This window comes from Panicum virgatum, chromosome 5K, assembly GCF_016808335.1.
Source record: "Panicum virgatum strain AP13 chromosome 5K, P.virgatum_v5, whole genome shotgun sequence".
Classification (NCBI taxonomy): Eukaryota; Viridiplantae; Streptophyta; class Magnoliopsida; order Poales; family Poaceae; genus Panicum; species Panicum virgatum.
This window is the reverse complement of record NC_053140.1, coordinates 49,756,147-49,776,356: the sequence shown is the minus strand read 5'-3', so window position 1 is coordinate 49,776,356 and position 20,210 is coordinate 49,756,147. Positions and strand designations below refer to the sequence as shown.

General features: G+C 43.8%; 2 protein-coding genes, 1 long non-coding RNA gene, 1 other non-coding gene and 1 pseudogene across 4 annotated transcripts; 2 read left to right on the top strand and 3 right to left on the bottom strand.

The window, feature by feature from the left end:
* Positions 1-553: 553 nt before the first annotated feature.
* LOC120708174 (DExH-box ATP-dependent RNA helicase DExH6-like) lies at positions 554-10,324 on the bottom strand. Its single transcript, XM_039993299.1, has 15 exons — positions 9,970-10,324; positions 8,852-8,942; positions 8,369-8,678; positions 8,155-8,229; positions 7,681-7,725; positions 7,144-7,234; positions 6,992-7,050; positions 6,602-6,763; positions 5,598-5,650; positions 5,476-5,509; positions 5,067-5,156; positions 3,987-4,988; positions 3,300-3,858; positions 1,997-2,496; positions 554-1,378 (listed from the first exon to the last, which is right to left on the bottom strand). Exons 1-15 carry the CDS (start codon positions 10,307-10,309, stop codon positions 998-1,000), a joined length of 3,792 nt encoding a protein of 1,263 aa, XP_039849233.1. The 5' UTR covers positions 10,310-10,324; the 3' UTR covers positions 554-997.
* A 49-nt stretch (positions 10,325-10,373) lies between these two features.
* LOC120708176 lies at positions 10,374-11,381 on the top strand (annotated as a pseudogene).
* A 262-nt stretch (positions 11,382-11,643) lies between these two features.
* Positions 11,644-14,924, bottom strand: LOC120708175. Its single transcript, XM_039993301.1, has 3 exons — positions 14,564-14,924; positions 14,130-14,477; positions 11,644-12,651 (listed from the first exon to the last, which is right to left on the bottom strand). Exons 1-3 carry the CDS (start codon positions 14,693-14,695, stop codon positions 11,866-11,868), a joined length of 1,266 nt encoding a protein of 421 aa, XP_039849235.1. The 5' UTR covers positions 14,696-14,924; the 3' UTR covers positions 11,644-11,865.
* A 1,179-nt stretch (positions 14,925-16,103) lies between these two features.
* Positions 16,104-19,078, top strand: LOC120710759. Its single transcript, XR_005690004.1, has 3 exons — positions 16,104-16,353; positions 18,187-18,240; positions 18,872-19,078. It is a non-coding gene; the product is annotated as an uncharacterized LOC120710759 (long non-coding RNA).
* Positions 19,079-19,649: 571 nt separating this feature from the next.
* Positions 19,650-19,721, bottom strand: TRNAQ-CUG. Its single transcript has one exon. It is a non-coding gene; the product is annotated as a tRNA-Gln (tRNA).
* Positions 19,722-20,210: the final 489 nt, after the last annotated feature.

Genomic DNA, 20,210 nt, shown 5'->3' with positions numbered 1-20,210 from the left:
ATTGTGAAATTGCATAAACGATTTATGAAACCACTAATGTGTACCAATTCAGACCTTCTGTCTTGAGAAGATACATAAATACTACGGAAGTTTCCTATTAGGATGCAAGATAATCTAGAACATTTTCTAAAGAAATTAAGATTTCTGAAAGCTCTTGAAAATGCCAACACTGAACTCTATCACCTCCGCTTTCGTTGGTAGGAGGCCACATATAACCAAATCACGATTAGCACGCGCTCAAACGAAGAAATCAGAAATAGACGGAGGGTGGACAATAACACTCGACAACGCTAAGACATCACGGTCAGAAATGACAGGCTATGGAAAGAATTTAATGCAACAGCGACAAGCATTAAAGCTGGGTCCTCATCCGCCAGCCGTGCAACGGGATAGCCATGCCAGATCACGCCGGAGTACCACTACAACTCCAGCGGATGACGCCACCGTGGTCCGTGCCGACACGCGCACAACGCGCAAATTTGGCAGGAGCGCCTTCTCGGTTTTATTTCCTCGGAACTTTTTCGGTTAATCCCCTCTCCTTAACAAGTTGTGGTATGTCAATCCCGGCATCAAAAGACAATTCGCGTCACATTCAGTTGGTATCTCTATTGGGTTAACAGTACCTGAATTCTTAATGCAAGTACGTGCACAGGATTAGACACGTAAGATGCAGGGCAGAGGGCACATTTACTAACATGCAAGGCACAGAGCCTATCCACGACCAAAGCTACCCCGTATCCAACAATTCTGATTCCATTTCCATTTTAACATCTGAACTCCGCACTGCTAAACAGGAGTAACAACGGAACCGAAGGGCTTGCTTGCAAAACCGCTGGTTTGTTATCAAGGAATGCATTGCTGTGCTTATAGTTCTTTGCCTTCACTTTCAACCAACGAACACAGTAAATCTTGTGACTTCCTATCACTCGTCCTTTTTCCTTGATCGGACAGTATGCCCAGCACAACGGATGGGCGTGCGAAAACCTTCAAGCCCTGGTTACTGTGCTGTGTTGCGCTGCCTCTTGAAAGACCGTGGCTTTGAACTTCCAGGTCCAGAATTGCGGAAAGAACGCTGGGATTGATCAAACCTGCCATCGGGAGCCCGGGATGGCTGAGTATACGCTGAAGCACCTCCTGAATGGTTGGACGAGTTTTGAGAATAAGGTGCATGATGCGGCCTATCGGCGAAGGACCTGAGGTAACCACCTGGTGGAATATAGCCTCTTTTCCCCAGGGAGAATCTTCTAGCTTCCACTGAATTCTGTAAAAGATCATTGGATGGACACATATCAGGCAGGCCATCGTATGAGAGGATGCATGCGATGGCATACATCGATGCTCCAAGGGCTGGTGGGAGAACGTCTTGAGGATGTTTCACCTGTAACAAAAAGTAATAAAAGTTACATCGCACAGCAGTTTGAAGGGATCAACAATATTGTGAAATTGTACACAGGCTTACCCTTAATCAAATGATAGTGCGCATGAATAAACATTGGCGGAAAAATAATAGCATAATGAAGATTCATCACTACAACAATTATAAGAAATTGCATATGCAGCATGAATTATACGGCCATTTGCTGGTGAACCTGACAGGCCATTGTGGCATATTTCAAAAACATACAAGAAAAAACAGAACACAAAACAGAGAACAAGCTATATACATATACAAAAGCTAATAGAGAAGGCAGTCCACATGCTTTATCCAAACGAGACCATGCAACTAGGATGAACAGTGGGAAAGAAGACTAGCAAACTAAAGATTCATCAGTATTATTTTTCTCATGCATACACCATTTCTTTTTTCAAATATGCAGAAGAGCATGCATAAACTAATTACAAGAAATTGCATATGCAGAATTAATTGTAATGAATTATATGGCAATTTGCTGGCTGCCTGTTATCATGGCATCCTTCAGAAACATATACGCAAAACAGAAAAGCTACACACGATTAAATTCAAAAAATTGCATCAGCCAAGGCACGATTATCTTACTTTGAAAAGAATAGAAGATGCTAGACGTTCTCTTAAGCAGTAAATTTGAGCAACATCCAGAGCCGAAGCATCAAATCGAAGCCAACGATCAACAACAACTGAAACAGTGTTATCAGGAGAAGACATGATCTTTTCTTTTCTGTGCTGTACCAAAGTGCTTTTCCCAGCTTCATCCTCGCTGGAATCTTCCTCTTCATCACTATCATCATCAGGTGGAGCAACAACCATTTCTGAAGCGAGCAGAAGCAATGGACATGACCCAACAACTGAACATTTTTTTATATACATTCCACCATCACCTCGAGTGACCTCATCATATATCAGTAGTGGGTTCCCAGAAGATTTATCAAATGATAGGTTAAAATTGCACGAATGTGGATGAAGACGAACTTTGCCACCACTTGCTGTTTCCACAACTGTCTTTTTAGCATTTCTGCGAGGAGGTAGCAATCTCCCTACCATTGGGTAAGCTCCAGCCATAAGAACAGCACGCATGATACCTAATAGAGTTGCAAGTAAGTTCAGTGCGGTTGAACGATTAAAATTTTAAGGTACAAAGCAAAATTTGTGAAGGAAGTTTGACAAGGTTTTGGAAAAAAGATGGCATAAAAACTTCAGAAGCGTAAAACATAATTTCATCACCGTGCAAGGTGTTTTCTTCTGAATCAAAATTAAAGAACAGAAACAATAAAAATATAAGCTGGAAAATCCATAATGCACCATACATCTAGTTAACATATGCAGTGACTTCTAGCCCAGTTAAGTAAAATACCCAGCTCTGAAGGACAGAAAACAAAAACTCCAGGCTATATCTAATCTACTAACTTGGCGTACATATCCTTTGCGACAACTGATATTCTTTTATACTTCAGCCACAATGAGCATGTAAATTATAAACTCCTATTTGATTACAAATATGCAAGGGATATTGCCACATATGGGCACTAGAAAGATAATATTACTTCATTTTCAATGCAAAACCCCACATGCAGTTCCCTAGTAAGAATGCAACCTTGTCATTTGTCAAGGGCAAGATTAGAACAATAGGAGGGGGGGGGGCAAGCAAGTTAGATCATGCAAATTATGTATTGTAGTGCAAGTGTTTTGAGCTTTTTCTTGGGGTGGGGGTGCCCCCAGCTTCATCACTAGGCATTATTATTACCAAGAGATCTGAAAAAATCGACCACTTAAAACTTAGCATTTCTCTAAACATGTACATGTTCACATATCAAACAGAAAAAATATCAAGGCAATCCAAGAATATAAAATTTTTCAGAACTTCCATTTTCACAGTAACTGTTACCTGGATCATTTGAGTTTAAGCTGCAGGCAGACGTATCTGCAGGAACAAACCCTCTTTGATACAGTTCACTCTGAAGCTGTTTCCTCATGTTTGATAGCATCTGCATGATGCTCGAAGAGATAAAGTACTTCGTACAAAATTGAGATTCTTGGCCTCTATCTTTGGCACGCCTCCAGCAGTCGAATGCTGCCACAACAGCAAGCTGGTCACTGAACCCACCATACAATGAAGCAAGCTCAACTTTCCCTGCAGTTGCGCTTTTCCTCTCATCTGGAGCCATTGGAAGGAAGAATGGATCTCTATAATCCGCTGCACATGCCAATGTCAATGCTGGATCCAGGCAGTTCATTAATATAGCAAACAGGAGCATCTTGGTTGTGGATGGATGGACCGGAAGAGAACCCAGTTTTTCACCTAACTCTGTTAGTTGTTCGTCTTGTGTCAAAGCACCAAGATCCTGAAGCACAGTAATGGCATTCCTTACACTTTCTGGAATTGGAGGGTCCAATGTTTTCTTCAGAAAATCTGCTATTCGGCAGTTTGAATCAAGCAATTTGACCTGCATGATGGAGATTGGATTAATGAACAGAAAACAGTAACAAACAAATACTTTAGTTGCAGATATGTGAAATATTTCATGCTACTGTTATCATTAGGGACAAAAATAAATACAAGCTGGCACTGTACCTGCAAACAAAGTTCTTCGATCGGCATTCTTTTTATTTCAGGAATTTGGTAGTTTGGCAATGATGCTGCTCTAAACCTTGAGTAAAGATGATAGCAAATTCCTGCCTGACAACGACCAGCACGCCCTTCACGTTGTCTTGCATTAGCTTTTGAAACCCAGGAAGCATGAAGTGTGGACACATTATTGTATGGATCATAGCTTTTCTCTTTCATTCTCCCACTATCTATGACAAACACAACATCATCAATTGTCACAGCAGTCTCTGCAATATTGGTTGAGAGAATAATTTTACGAACTCCTGCAGGTGGATGTTTGAAAACCTTTTTCTGCTCTGAAGACGGGATCATTGAATGAAGTGACAGCACAAGACATCTTGATGAATCCCGAAAGAATGGTGAAGCACGTAACTTTTCCCGTGTTTGGTTGATATCTTCCCACCCAGGAAGAAATACCAAGATAGCTCCTTCATTGGAATCCACACAAATTTTTCCAAGCAACCGTTCTATTAGCAAAGTATCAATGTGCTCCGGGTTAATAGTGGCCATGTACTTATTAAGCAGCTCATTATCTTCAGTTGATTTTGCTGAACTACACTCCATATGTTTAATGATTACTTCATAAACCTCTTGTTGTTTTTCTTGCTGTGCCCAATCTAATGCAGATTTTCCATCACGATCCTGTGCTGAACAATCAACACCAAAAGATAAAAGCATACAGACATCCCCTAGCTGACCCTTTGCAGCAAAAACCATTAAAGGTGTTACACCAGTCTCCGAATGCTGATAGTTGTAGATTTCCGGGTTCTGCTCTGCAGAAATAAGCTCAAGGAGAGGATCAAATTCTTCATTGACCAAAGCTAGGTTAATTGAATCATCCATTGAGCTTTTAAAATCTTCAGTTAAAATACTACTCTGTTTTTTATCACTGGTTGTAGTACTAAGATGATTATCACCCTCGGATTGCAGAATAGAAAGCACATCCTCCAAATAGTAAGTTTTGACCTGAGGTAAAAGAAGTTATAACATGCAAATAAAGATTACAGGTAGTTTAAGATATTCAATCTGAGAGGGTTTACTGACAGGATAGGTAAACCCAGGGACTTGAATGACTGAGCATCCGTTGAAGTATTGAGAAAACCTCACAGCATCAATTGTTGCACTCATTAGCACCTGTTATAGGTACATTAGTCAATGCTTTTGTATTGGCATTATAGTAGATTTAAACATGGTACGTAATCCGATTAACTAAGAAAGAGTTCAACTATAACAAGCCACTTGGATAATCATCGAATCATAGTACATAAGACCAACCAGTGTAAAAATGTATCAATGTGATGATTGGGCCATTGTAACATTAATGTACCAAACCAGGAACTTCCAGCCTACAAACCCTTAAGCAGCCAACAAACCCTTGCATTTAGAACAAGTTTATGTTTTGGTATTATGGCTGAAAAACAAGAACTGAACTGCAAAGAAAGATTCTGCTCACCAAACGAAGATGAGGATACACCGGCAACAAATCTCTGCATAAAATTGTTTTGTGAAAGGTATTAGTATATTATCATGTGCACTATTAATAAATAGTGAATAAATAAAATTTTATCATGATACCTTAGAATAGTCAGCATGAAATCAGAAAACCTATCCCTTTCGTGGATTTCATCCTATAGATTGTAAAAAAATGATTATTAGTTCATAACATTTACTACATATAATAATGTAGAACCCAACAACATTAGAATCTTTCTCGAGTACGATGTTAAGCAAATGCATACTGCAATGGGATAGCTGCATATTCCATACAAAAAAAGCTCAATAGAGTTAATCAAATAAAGAAGTCCACACAATTTCCAAGGACTGTGTAGGAATTAACGATACAAACACCTAACCACAACTTCGTCTCATTTCACAACTATTACTAATACTATTTTACTTTTTACACCCAAAATTCCTTGGGGCTTGCTCCATTTTGAGGAGAAAACTATACAGAACAACACCCTACTCTGGTATTTATAACAAAAGGCTGTGCAATTGTTATTTTAGGCTTCTGCTGCTGCATTATGTGCATGCATTGATCAGGTTCTGCGTGCAATGATCTAGAAGATTCGCAATGGATGAGAGCGGAATTGAGTAAAATAGGAATTCCAGAAAAGAAATCATGGTCAAATTATATCGGAAGCTCGTAAATTGAGAATCATAAACTTAATCAGGAATTCCCCAACAGAACAAAGTGGGTGCCATATTCATAATCATATACATGGAAAAGGGCAGTGTTGAGACAGCAACAAAATAAACAGTAAACCTATGCAGAAGTCACAAAAGCATTGATATTAGAAAAATAATTCCCTTGTGGGCCATTACGATGGATATGCCTATCAAATTAGTAGGTACTAGCTGGTAAATGTTAAAACCAATACACTTGATCCCAAAAGAAACACTCCCTTTCTATCAAACTAGATGCCCTTGCATGAACTAACACCGCCTTGAATGCACAGCTTACCATTGTTTTTCGAATTATATGCTCTTGAAAGCAATAATCGTCTGAAAGTAATAGTGTTACCATTTCTATAAAATCAAAATAATCATGCATATATTTAAGTATAATAAAGCATTACCACAATGATGTGTGATATTCCCAAAATTGCATCATCCAGTGACTTCTTTGGATTTCGTGTTTTTGAGGTATTAGTTCCTCTTCCTATCAGTACTCTCAAAAGAACACCATTTGTGCAGAACATGACTGATGAATTCTTCCCTCCTTTTGATTCCAGACGTATCTACAGTAAAGCCAAAAAATACAATAAGACAGAAAATATTTTGACACATATTGCACAGAATTCACAGAGGAAACATAGATTCAATAAAGCTTTCGCTAATCGCATAAAACAGTTATACTCCCTATGTTTCCAAACACATGACCCTGGAAGCCTGGAAGCACTTTGATGAACACTTTCCTCTTTTCCAGAAATACATCATATAGAAATAATATAACAATTTATTAATACCTTATATCCAACTGTATCACCAACAGCCTCTCCTCTTTCAGCAGAGATTCGCTCAGCAACTGGATAGCAAACAGAACAAAGGATAACTTAAAAGCAACCAGAAAATATAAACTCAAAAGAATTCTGAATGTCACAATGGGTGTCAAACATACCTGAAATAGCTGATATCCGACGTGGTTGAGTGCATATGATCTTACAAGATTCACCTTTGCCCCACATATGATCCAAGATGTATTGCGGAACCTATATAAGAACATGGATAGTTAGCCAAATAAACAAAAATGTCATTCCCACCCCACTGACACCAAATCGGCACCAAAGCTATACAGTTCACATATAAGTCTATAGGCACCACAAGAAATCCATCAAACCTTTCTGAAAACAGTCTGCAGTACAGAAGTAATTAATGTATAACAGACTGTTTCTTGTATACCAGACAAGAGATAGCAAAAGAAACTCTCTATACATAAGTACATCATATGATTGATACTGGCTCAAAGCAGACAAAGTGCATCCTGTTGATAACAACAAGAATAGCAATTGCTCACATCAATAAAACAAAAATAATTAAAAACACTAGAAGAAAAAAAACGCAACAAAAAATATCTCAATTTAATGCAGGAATGAATAATCTATATAACAACTATTTCATGGTCATATTACACACAGACTGTTGAAAGAATTTGCACCTGGGTGGTTTTACCGCAGCCTGTTTCTCCAGAAATAAGAACCACCTGGTAAGAAATACAGGGGAACCAAATTGATATCAGATGAAGGTGAAAGAAATCGTCTGGAGAGCTGGCAAAGTGTATAATGCATCAAGGAGAAAACAACAATGATCAGTTAAGTGTCAAACATTTTGCTGAATCAAGGACCAAGAATCATAAGAATTGAAGCTGTGATCTAGCAAATGTTAGATATTTTCTTCTGTGTATAAATATGTCGCATCTATTGTGTGTTAATATAACCTTTACCCCTAAGAGGAAAAAAGAGAGAGGAAAAGCCAGAAAGAACCCAGTTTAATGTGTGTATGATGTTGATTGTTGAAGTTAGGATACAACTTGATTCCATGTTGGATTACCTTTTTTATTACCTTTGCAATATTGCAGATTTAAATATATAACTTTCAAATGTGAGAAACCTTTCAGGATAAAAAACGATACCTGGTGATTATCCAAAGTTGAAGTGATAAAATCCTTAAAGGATGAAATAGGAAGCTTTGATCTGTCTTCCATGATCTGTTCACAAGTAAACTTTTAGCTAAAAATAAGTTTGTCTTATAAGTAAGACTAATAAAAGAAACAGCAAATTACTAATTGCAGTCATTTATAAAAATGAAAGAAACTAAGATAATATTATCTAGCTAGAATATACAACCTTCCTCAACTGTGGGGATCCATTTATTTTAGTGGAAAACATCTCAACTTTCTTTGTTATATCGTGTTTGCTCATTGCTGGCCTGCAAAAGGCACTATCTGTTTTCCATTTGATGTTTGCGGCCTTATCACTAGAATTCTGGCTGGCATCTCCATTTAAATCAGCATCATCGGGAGGATAATGAGTAAATAAATCCTGCAAAACATGTCTTGACTCTTCAGAAAACCCAAGGTGGGAAGGGCCTTCTTCCATATCAGGCCCCTGGTTCCGTTTACTTTTATAAACAGAGAGGCGTCGCCGTGTCCCAACCCTGTAGTTTACAAATAGAGCTCAGAATAACAATGGCATATACCAAGCAACTATTGTACTGAAAAAATAACATCAAGATGACGCAACTGAAAGATGCACCAAGCCTAGGCATAGATTCCTTATAACTTTTCACTGAAAAAACTCAGCATAATGAATTTTCTTTATCTTACTCACCCAGAACTTTTGGATTTCATGCCCATTTTTCTACACATCTCATGGATTCCTGCTCGCTCTTCTTTGGATATATCAGGTTCAAATGTGTACACTGCAAGGTAAAATTGTCTAGGTGTCACTTTGTTTAGCTCACAGCCACAGTATAACATCAAGCAAGAAACCGGTAATCCACGAGGCTACCTAGTATAGAACTATAGATATAGATGGACCGCGGCTGTACTTAAACTCAAGTTAGGGCAATACATGAGAAAGGGATGCCATCAATATAAGATGCGACTGTTACCATCTTACCAAACTTTTAAGCTTAAATAAAATTCTACCCCTCCCCCACCCAAAATTATAGGCTGTTTTGGCTTTTCTAAATACATAATTTTTACTATATATTTAGACTACCGTATATCTATATGCATAGCAAAATTTATGTAACAAGAGAAGCCAAAACGACGTATAATTTGGGAAGGAAGGAGTACCAACTTTTTAAAGAATTAATTTCCCATAGGGGAATGTGCTTGTCCTTAATGTGCACCCACTACCACACAGCCATGTAAACATGCAGATGGCCAACCTAAGAGAACATTTAAATTTTGGGTGAACATGAATTCAGATTAGCACCAGATGGGCGAGGTGCAAATATGAAGTATCTGTATTTGTGAAACGCATGTTGATTATGCACGATGTGGATGAGAAATACTAGTAATCCTCCTCTATAATATTACAAGGTTAAGGCGATCAGCTGTCAAGCTAGAAACAGCAGTGCAAATTCAGGACACCACAGAAGCACCAAAATAATAAAATAATGCACAAAGGAGGTTGTAATCCAAAGGCGCTAATGATGAAGTAAGGATCACAGTATTAGAATCGCCCTATTCCAATGGAGCTAAAAAAACAGCAAAGCACCCAAATGGAAGAAAAAACGAAAAAAGCAAACCAAAAGGAACTGATTGGCGCACAAATGGGCAAGGCCTGAGCTCAAATCGCCCCCAAACCTTAGACCCCAAGCGCGAGGCCCCCCGAGCGACGCATCGCCACAACCAAAAGCACGCTCAAACGCCTCTCAATTCGAGACTCCAAAGCGCAAAAACAGCCACCAAGGCAAGAGGAAGCGAATGGGTGCGAACCCTCGGCGTCGGAGGCGCGGAAGTCATCCAGCGCCTTGGTGACGCGCACCAGCGTCGCCTCGTTCATCGCGGACGCGGCAGACGCGCCCTTCCCCTTCCGCCCCTTCCGCACCATCCTTTGGTCCCCGTCGTCGCCGCGAGGCTGGCGCTGTGGCTGGGCGGTTTCCTTCGGTGCGGCGCGCGCGGTTTGGCTGGAGCGGCGGTGTTGCTCCCCGGCGGCGGTCGCTCCGTTGAGGCTGCGCTTCTGCGGTGCGCCGAGGGAAAACCTAGAGCGAGTCGAGGCGGCGAGCGGGGGTCGCAGAGAGTTTGGACGGACCGACAAGCCAGACAGGTGGCCCATGGTTGGTCGGTGAGGTTTCGGGGGCGTGGAACAGTGTGGAAGCGGCCCACGTGCGAACTCACGCGTTCCAGGCTTCCAAGTTTGCAAGGCCCAAGAAGCCCAAGCAAGCCATGAGCCATGGATTAGAATTTAGAACGGGGGATCTCCGAGAAGAAAAATCGCATCTCTCTTGTGCAATTCTGCTGGCGAGGCGCCCCACCCTCGCGTCGTCGTTGGCGGCGACAGGAACAGGATGGGGCGGGGCTCCATGGCTGCTCTCGCGGCGGCGGCGGCGGCGGCGGCGGCGGCGCTGCTGGTGTCGCTGCCGATGCTGCTGCTGTTGCCGCCGGCCGCGGACACGTACGAGCAGGAGAGCCGCAGGATGTTCGTGGAGTGGAAGGCCAAGCACAGGAAGACATATAGTTACGCCGGCGAAGAGGAGTGCCGGTACGCGCTGTTCAAGGATAGCCGCCGCCGCATCGCTCGGGCCAGGGCCGCCGGGGTGACATCTGTTGGCCTCAACGGTCTCAGCGCCCGCGCCGATGAGGAGATCCAACGCGGGTACAGGGTCCGGACTGGGGAGGGATCGTACGAGCAGGAGACCCGCCGGATGTTCGTGGGGTGGAACCGTGGAAGTCCAAATACGGAAAGACCTACAGTGACGTCGGTGAGGAGGAGTGCCAGTACAAGTTGTTCAAGGGCAACCGACGCGTCGTCGTCCGGCTCAACACCGCCGCCGCAGGCCAAAACGTGTACGGCCTCAACCAATTTGGCGACCTCACCCACGAAGAGGTCCGCGAACGCTGCTACCCGGAGACAGAAGACCGAGAGCTGAGCGCCAGGTGCCAAGCCGTCACCCGCGACGCGGGGCCCGACCATGGTTGGCTGATTCGGTACCAGGTTTGCCGGTGCATTGCTACGGAAGCGGGACTGAAACAAACAGAGTCTGGAGGTAGCGCCGTTCGTGAAGATGAAGCACACATGTGGATCTGAATGTCACTTGTGTTTGTTGCTGGAGAATTTTAGAATAAAGATGTTGGTAATGTAATATGGTAAATTTGAGATGAAAATGTATGTATTCATTTCCAAGCTATGATCAAAATTGTTGTTTCTCAAAAAAAAAAAAAATCTGCTGGCGAGGCGAGCTCCTCAGGATTTCAGTGTGGTGATGGTGAGTACATCCACTCTACCAGTTGCCATCGCAGGCTCGCAGCAGTGACACCAACAAGTCACGATACAGGCGAGATACCACGGCTTAAATAGCACCATCCGACAAATTGGAGCAACAGTGGACAGAACAAGCTCGCAAGTTATGCGCAACAAGAGAGGCACTAAACAACTTCGCGCTGTTGGTCTGTTGCGTCTCCAAACATGCACAATTGCTAACTACTTGTATTCCAAACTTTTCTTTTGTCTCGCTCGTTATTCGAGTTGATATACATATATTTATACAAAGCCGATCAGTATTCCTGAAACAGTCAGTAACAATAGGCCACAAACTTCTTGGCGCTTGTGAAGCTTTTTCTCAACGGCGTGTAGCTCTAAAGAGAGAAAACAACCTCAAGCTCCTCCGCCTTTCATAGAGTGAAGTAAACCGGCGGCGGATGGATAATCTCCATCTTCGACCTCGTGACATTGCCGGTGAGTACACTCTCGGCCGTGGCCTCGTCAGCCTGGAAAGGCTGCACCTGCGCAATCCTCTCGGGGATCGCCTGGCCGCCCTCCACTCGAGCAAGGACCTCATAGTGTGCTCTCAGCTTCTTGGGTTTCGTCTTCCACTCCGGAAAGTTGGACCAATTCACCTCTCCTTCAGCGAGCTTCTTCTCCACTGCGAACGCCATTTTGACGTAAGTTTGCGCGGAGGCCCGCGCCTTCAGCAGCTTGAATGTCCCCTTCTCGCCTGCCTTTTTTCCAAGGACCGAGGCCAAAAGCTCCTCAAATCCCTGTAGGCTACCATCTGATCCGTTCAGTGACAAGAGAGGCCACAATTCGGTGTTCGGTGATTCATCCCCGTCTTCAGTGGCAGCAGGGATTGCCCCTGCCCGTGAGGAGAGCTCCACTTGACCCGGGGCCAATCGTTTGAGCTTGAGCTTGTCTTTCGGAGACATGGAAGGAGTCGAGGATAAAGAGGTTGGGCCCTCAATGCGAAGAGAGAGCAGGGGCTTCTGGTTAGACCGGGCTGCACCACGTAGGGCTTGTGCAATAGATAGTAGGCTCGAGAGGCGGCCCTTATAAGTCGTACGGTTGAGTGGAAGTGGTAGTTCAAGTGGCAACCGGAGGCTCACAGCCCTGGCGCCCTTCACTGTTACCACTGCACCATCAGACAGAACAACTTTCTTCAGTGTTCCCGCGTCCACGTCATGCTGCAGAGAAAATCAAGCATAAAATTCAGTATTTGTTATGGTGAAGATTTAACCTAATAGGTCTGCATAATTCATATCAATAAATAGAGATAAAGGGTAACTCAAGCAGCCAGAATGATTTACTTGTCATTAGATAAACATGTTATTCAAATTCCTGTTTCTTTGATTCAATTAAGCCATATGACTAAATAGATGGTCTTGAAAGAGTCAGGTAGCAGAAGTTGCCAGCTTAAAGTACATCAGAGAATTCGTATTTTAATGTTACAAGTCAAGTATCAGGATATAAGAACTATCCAAGTCATCTCTAGGAAAACTAACTTGCATATATCAGACATACTTTCTCACATTGAAAAGCAGTAAACCGCAGCCAGACATACTTGCTCACATGGAAAAGAAGTAAACCACAGCCAATTAGGAACCTTGAGGCACTGTTAGAGTGAGATCACTGCTCTCAGAGTGTAAAATGAAAAACCAAAACCAAAACGCAGGATCCACATCACTCAATCTGGTAGCTCACAATTGAGTAAGGTAAGCTCCATTATGCATCAGTTAATTAATGAACAAGCTTGCATCTATTGCAAAAATAAAGACCCAGTAGTACTCTAGAAAATAATTATCAACAAATTCTTCTCTTAGATAACAAAGGAAAGGAGAAGACCCAGTAGTACTTTAAGAATTCTTCCCTTAGCGAAAGGCCGGGCGGTTGAGATGGCTAGCCCGGCCCGGTAGCGTCGCGCTCCCAGCAGGTCTTGAGTTCGAATCTCATCAGAAGCGAATTTTAGGCTGCTGGGAGAAAAAAAAAACCCTCGCTGTGCTCGCCGCAAGGCTTGGCCCTCTCAGGCATGGGCCAGGGTTCGGGGGGTTTCTCTACCCGGTTAGCCAGTTAGGCTTAGGCTTCCTCTTAATGAAAAAACGGTGGGGTCCGTTTCACACACCCCCCCCCGGTAGAGTTTTTTTTTTAGAATTCTTCCCTTACATTTTACGAAGACAGAAATTGCCATTGGTTGCATTTTTTTTCGAGGAACTTTGCTTAAATTTATGTGCTTTAAAATCTTCAAGCAGAGTTTGAAAGAAAATGATGCCCGCTAAATCTTACTCACATATATAGTAAACTAATGAAGAATCACTTACATTTCAGGCAAATCAGTGTTCGTGACAAAGAAGAATGTGGCTTTTTATATGCTCCAGACAGCAATTCTTATTTTGATAATTTCAGCTCTACCTTCTGACTTTACTCGGATGTACGAGAGGAAAAGCAATCATTTAGCTTAACTTCCTGTTCTTAATGTTCTGATTGTATCACAACTTTCAATTTTGATGCCATTCGGGTGGCAGGCCCTTGGCATTAACATCCTTTCAATCTCTAGAGTCTCGCATTTAGACCGAGCAATGATCATGCATACACATGTTAATACCAACAAGAACAAGAGCGTTACAATTCACATACTTCTAGGGGCAAAACGAACTCCTGCACTTACCGGCAAGGCGAGCCTGACATCGTCGCCGTCCTGGATCCAGAGCTCCATGGGCCCGGCGAGCTGGAAGGGCGGCAGGGTGGGCTCGACGATGCTCCCTTTCCCCGCCCTCCAGATCTCGGCGAGCGCCGTGTCGTCGGCGTCGGCCTGGGAGCGGAAGATGGGGAGGTCGACGAAGTCCCAGCGGTTGACGTCCTCGAGCAGGCGCACGGGCAGGACCTTCCTGCCGACCTCGATGCCGAACTCGTACGACACCGCGTGCCCCACCAGCGCGTCCCGCACGTCGAACCCGGACACCTTGAGCCCCTCCGCCTGGAACCCCAGCCCCTTCACGATCGCATCCCTTAGGTCCTGCACCGCATTCGGTCCGCGTGCGATCAGATCAGACCCTGGGACAAACCAATCTCAGCAACAGAGGAATTTGGGCTCGAGCTCACCGAGATGGCCTTCGGCACGGGGGGCTTGGGCGCCGCCGTGTCCTCCGGCTTCGCGAGGCCGCGCGCCGAGCCGGCCACGAGGAACAGGGCGAGTGGCAGCGCGAGGAGTCGCCATCGAGCTCGAGCGGCCATGGCTGCTGAGCCCTCCACTCCGATCGATGCAGCCCGGATTTCCCTTCTCCTGCTCCTTCCGGCGAGAGGAGAGGCAGGAGGAGTTGGATTTGCTACGCCCTTTTTTTAGGCTCGAAAATTTTCGACGCGGCTAATAACGATCCCTCGAGAAGGATGACAAGTGGGGCCCTGGTCGGACCCGCCGCTCCGCTAATGGGACTACGTGGAATTCTCCAGAGGCTGGACTTGTTTCTTTTTTTTTGGAAATCGGGAAAACTGGTTCTTTGGCCGTGCCTCCTTCGTGGGTCGATGACAAGGAACACGTGTAGCCGACCAATGAGGAGCTAGCAAAAGATTGCGTGGACGGCGTTGGGTGGCGGCGGGTCACCGTACCATGTGCAGCGGCACCTGCTGGGTGCTGGCTGCTCGGTCACGCTAGCGGCCGCAAGTTGTTCCCCGGTGTTCCCTGTCATGGAGTCTCCACGGTCAGTGGAGATTTTATGATATTAAATATTATTAATTTTGCTGATATAGTAAAAAAAAGAAGGATATAGTTTTATTAGATGTGAGGAGAATTTCATCACCATAAAATTCATCTAACACGATTACTTAGTTCTCAGTTTAGAAATTTGTGTCCATGAAACTTCCACTGAGACTGGTCTAACTGTCTAGTTTTTTTAACATGTTTGGCTCTGATTGAATTTAAGATTCTAGCATCCAAATCACTACTGTCATTCGTAGTACTGATGATATCATTTTGTGCACCAGAAAAGAAAAGGACCGGAGTAATGTGTCATCGTGGTTGCCATCAGTTTAATGGGGAGGCATAGAGCGTACGAAATGGATTCATTAATAAGAAAATACAAATCCATTTCTAGCGGCACATCGAAGTTTGCCAAACATTCTAAATCGATATGGGCGCATCAGACTAAAAATATAGCTAATAATATAGCCAATTTGCTGATCGTAAAGTTCTTTGGAATCTTCTTTTAACCAACTCATATAATAGTTAGTTTTTTCATTATAAGTGCATAGCCTAATTGTCTCTCACACACAAAGTTTCTCTATTCTTGTGCCCGAACCAGCTGTAAGCTTAGAGCAAATATTATAAGCCTACATCAGCAAGCGACTTACTAGACACGTAGAAAAAAAAACATCGATGTCAAAGAGAGAAGGTGTAACACCTGAGAAATTAGTGTATAGCCGTTGACCGGGTACTTTGTAGAAAGATGGAAAAATTGATTTTTTTGAACGATAGCTCGTATGGATGATCCGAGACCATAGATGCGTAGAGCTCGACAAGACGAATCCATTTTACTACTCATATGTTTCATTCTGACGGCGCATGAACACAGGACCTGTGGATGAAGTTTGGTTCGGTTTGAAAAAAAAAAGTAACGTGCCTGACCTTGTTTACCGTGAGTTAACAGCCATTTATTCTCTCCCACGACCTGATCTGTGCGCCTTCTTTATTTCGGTTTCCCCCATATCTCCCCAGCGTCTCCTATTTCTTTCTTGCGTGCGTTTCCCTTGCCCCTGCCAGCCCTAGCTGTGCTTCTCCCTCCTGCCGATCTACTGCTGCTGTCAAGGGAAACTAGAGCATCGAGAGAACAGAAGACAAAAAGAGAAAGGAAGCAAAGGACAGGGCTGCACAAACCCTAGGCCTTTGGGGGATCAAGGTGAGATGGTTTTGATATAATCCCTTTGTTTTGGATGAGATTTAGGTCCTGCAATTACAAAGTTTTGTTGGATTAGATAGGGGATTAGACTTGATCTCGTAGTAGTCTCTGCAGAACGTTGGATCGGGCAGTTTCTGTTCGTCGCATGTTTTGGCTATCTTAGAGGCCGATTTAAATTCTTCACATGTAGAACTTTTTGTAGTGAATTCAGAGATCTTTCCACGAAGTCCTATTTCATAATTTTTAGCCTTATGGTTTAGGAGATATTGCAGTTCAAAGATGACTGTTTTGTTCTGACGAGTTCCTGGACCGTAGTAGATCTATTCTGTTTTGACGACCTTAATGGCAGAATCTGTTCTATCAGTGAATGCCAAAGTTGTAGAGTTTTTATTAAGCTTTCCAAGTTGGTAAAATACACTTTTATATGTGTCGTGGCTCTGGAAGGGGGCCACAGCCGGGTAGCGGAACGCACCCGCCTAACCTCAGAGTGTGGTTACCCGGGGAGGTGCAACCTATTCTTCAGATCTACCCATGGAGCAAGAACACAAGAACACACCAGGAGGTAGAGTGGTTCGGGCCACCGGAGCGTAATACCCTACGTCCACTGCGTGTTGTATTGCTCTTGGGTTTAAGGATGAGTCTATCCTTTGAGCTCAGGTCTCCCCTCCGACTTGAGTCGTCCCCTAACGGGCGTCTCCCTTTTATAGAGCAAGAAGCAAGGAGGACGCGTACACAGGCGTTGGACCCCGACAAGTGGGCCCAACCAGGATGTATATTATACAGATAGATTCTAATGGTGTTACAGTGTTTGGGGATCTCTTGCTGGATACGCTTCTTCGTCCTGTAGACTCTCTGACCGAGGGGGTCTTGTCCCATCGGCGAGACGCCCGTTGAGGCAGTGTAGGTTGCGGCGTAGACTGTGGGTCTACCGCGTAGACCCCGTCGCCGAGATGTTGTGTCTGGCTGGCGTAGCAGACTGACGAGCGTGGCGTGGGTGCCACCAGCTGCACTGTGCGCCTTGGTAACGTGCGGTCAACAGTACAGCCTGGCTAAAGTCACCTCGAGCTCTTCAGCAGAGCATACCTTCGTCTACCGCATTGAATGCGGTAGGTGGGCGAGCCTTCCCGGGGAAGCGTCGCGGCCGCGCACGCATGCCGCCACCTGCGGGCACGTGGCGGCTCCGGACCCCCCGAGCGGGGTGTCTGTTTCTTTCATGCTGAGGGGTCCGGATAGTATGTGGGGGTCCGGGAGCCCATAGGGGGTCCGGGGCCCCCAGCTGTTTGGCCCTGAGTGCTTTCTTCTATAGGACACGTGGCGACACCAGACCTGCCTCGAGTGGGAAGCGGGTTCAGTGCCGTTGGTCTGGTGAGATGGAGCCGGACCCCAGGGGTCCGGCTGCTCAGCTCCTTAGGGTGTAGTTACTGATAACTACACGAGTCTTGACATGGCAAGAGGGGGTACCCCAGTCCTGAGGTACCGACAATATGAATTTTGGAGCTCCGGTTATGTCAGTTCTTTTTAAGCTGTTCTGCAGTGGCTGTCAGATTTTCAGAGTATGATTCATCTGGATTTAGCTCATGCTAATGATTTTTCATCCCATTTTGGACAACTAGAAAGTTGTTTTGCTTGAAGTTAACATTCGGATGGTAAAAGATGAGATTTTATTTTCATCAGAATTAAAGTATCCAAAAAAAAGAGAAGCAACAGTGCTGCTGTTTTGATTAGTTTCGCGTATGTTGCTGTGAGGATGTTAGGTTTGAGCATATTAATGCTTTACTCGATATTTTATTTTGAAGTGTGTTTGTTTTGGTGCTGAGCTATACTTGTGAGCAGGTGGTGCACCTTCGGATCGTGCCTAGTTCAAAGCTCTCTTGATCTTCGTCGAAGGTAAGTAAATGTAGCCGTGGTTTTTGCTACAACTTTAACTTTATTTATCCTACCTACACATTAAAATGCAGAACCTTACTCAAAGCAATATAATCTCAATAATTTAATATTAAATTGTTTTGTAAATCTATTTATGTCGTTTTATCATAAGAATTGTGATTTTCTATCATGAGGTAAGTTGTATCTTCATATATGGGGTTGTGTATGGTACAAATGAGAAGCATACTTGCAATGCGTCATATCATTGCATCATAATGCATTTTGCACAGCATTCGAGAATGTCGCCGTCTTATCGCCGCGACCGTACCGATACAACATCGTACGTTGTCCGATGAGAGGTACGATACAGCTTCATACTTTGTTGGGTATATGGAGGCAGTCGACATGTCATATGCATTACATTTGCATTCATGGTGACTTATATATTGAAGCATTGGACATTTTTTTGAGATGTGGATATCAGGTTCTATATCTTTATGGTGGAGGTTTGTTTGTTTATTTCATATGAAGTTGGATGTCTTAAATGTTATACGTCTCCACTTAAATTATTATATAATGAATTTGTAGTTTAAATAACTTGTTAAAACAGTTTGCTTGCTAAGATTTATTCTCACACCCGTTATCTTTCCAGGTGCTTGAGTGGATGCTTTACTTGAAGGGATGGGATTAGCTGCACATCATCACATCTTTGACCACATGTTTTTATAGCAATAATGACAAATTTTGTCTTGGTGTAATAAGTTTTCTAGTAGACCTTGTGTTGATTTTTCTTGGCTTCATAAGATTGAGTGTGGATGACATTTGTTATTTATCCTTTGTTTAAATTGCTTTTTATTTGCTAAGGTGTGATTGCTTCCGCGGTTTGTGGGATTAAGCTGTTGAGTTTTTCATACTCTAGCTTGTGCGGGCGTTGAGTGACATCTTAGACTTTTGTGGCGCCTGGGTGTTACAGAAGGGTACAAGCGTCTGGACAAACGCCGGTCGAAAGCTACTTGCTCTGCAGCGCAGCTGCTCTGCCTCCCATTGGCTCTGACAGGCTGCGAAACTATAAACATCGTTAAATGAAGATGGAGCCCACCACCACACCGGCATGCAGGCGTAACCATTAATCATGTTTCTCTTGCAGCTTGTTATTACACTTGCTCTGATAATCGGTGTAAGAGGACTAATCATGTTTCTCTTGCAGCTTGTTATTACAATTGCTCTGATAATCGGTGTAAGAGGACCACATAGAGCCAAACGAAAAAAAAAAGAGAGAAACAACACTTGCTCTGATAATCAATGTAAGAGGACCACATAGAACTAAACAAAAAAGAGAGAGAAAGAGAGAAACAAACACTTGCTCTGATAATCAATGTGAGAGGACCACATAGAACAAAACAAAAAAGAGAGAGAAACAGCAAAATAAAAGGTCCCACCGAGATTTGAACTCGGGTTACTGGATTCAGAGTCCAATGTCCTAACCACTAGACCATGGGACCCTTGGTGCCTTTTAAAATTTAAGAATTTTAATTTAACTCTACACAGACGCGGTGCTTGGTTGATTATTATGTCGGATGTTGCACTGCTCACTCAAACCACGCGCGGACGCTGGAGGCCAACGAGAGTCCCCGCGGCCCGCGTCCAAACTCTAAAGGCTGCGATGTTTTTTTGAAAGAACTTTGTCACTTGTCAGCTATACTACGATTAGATTCTCTTCTCTATATTTAGTTTCGCTGCATCAATTCATTCTCTATATCTCTATTTTTGTGGGATCCACGTGTCAAAATTCTTTTTTCCTTTTTTACCCCGCCCTTTCTATATCTCCTGCGGCCTCTCTCTCTCCTGCTCCCTCCCCGCGCCTCGGCCGGACATGGGCGCACCTCCTCCCTCCACCGGCCGGCCGATTACTCCCATCTCCGGCCACAAAAATCAAATCACCGCTGCCCACATCTAGCACACCTGCCCAGCTACCCCGTCCACCACTTGTG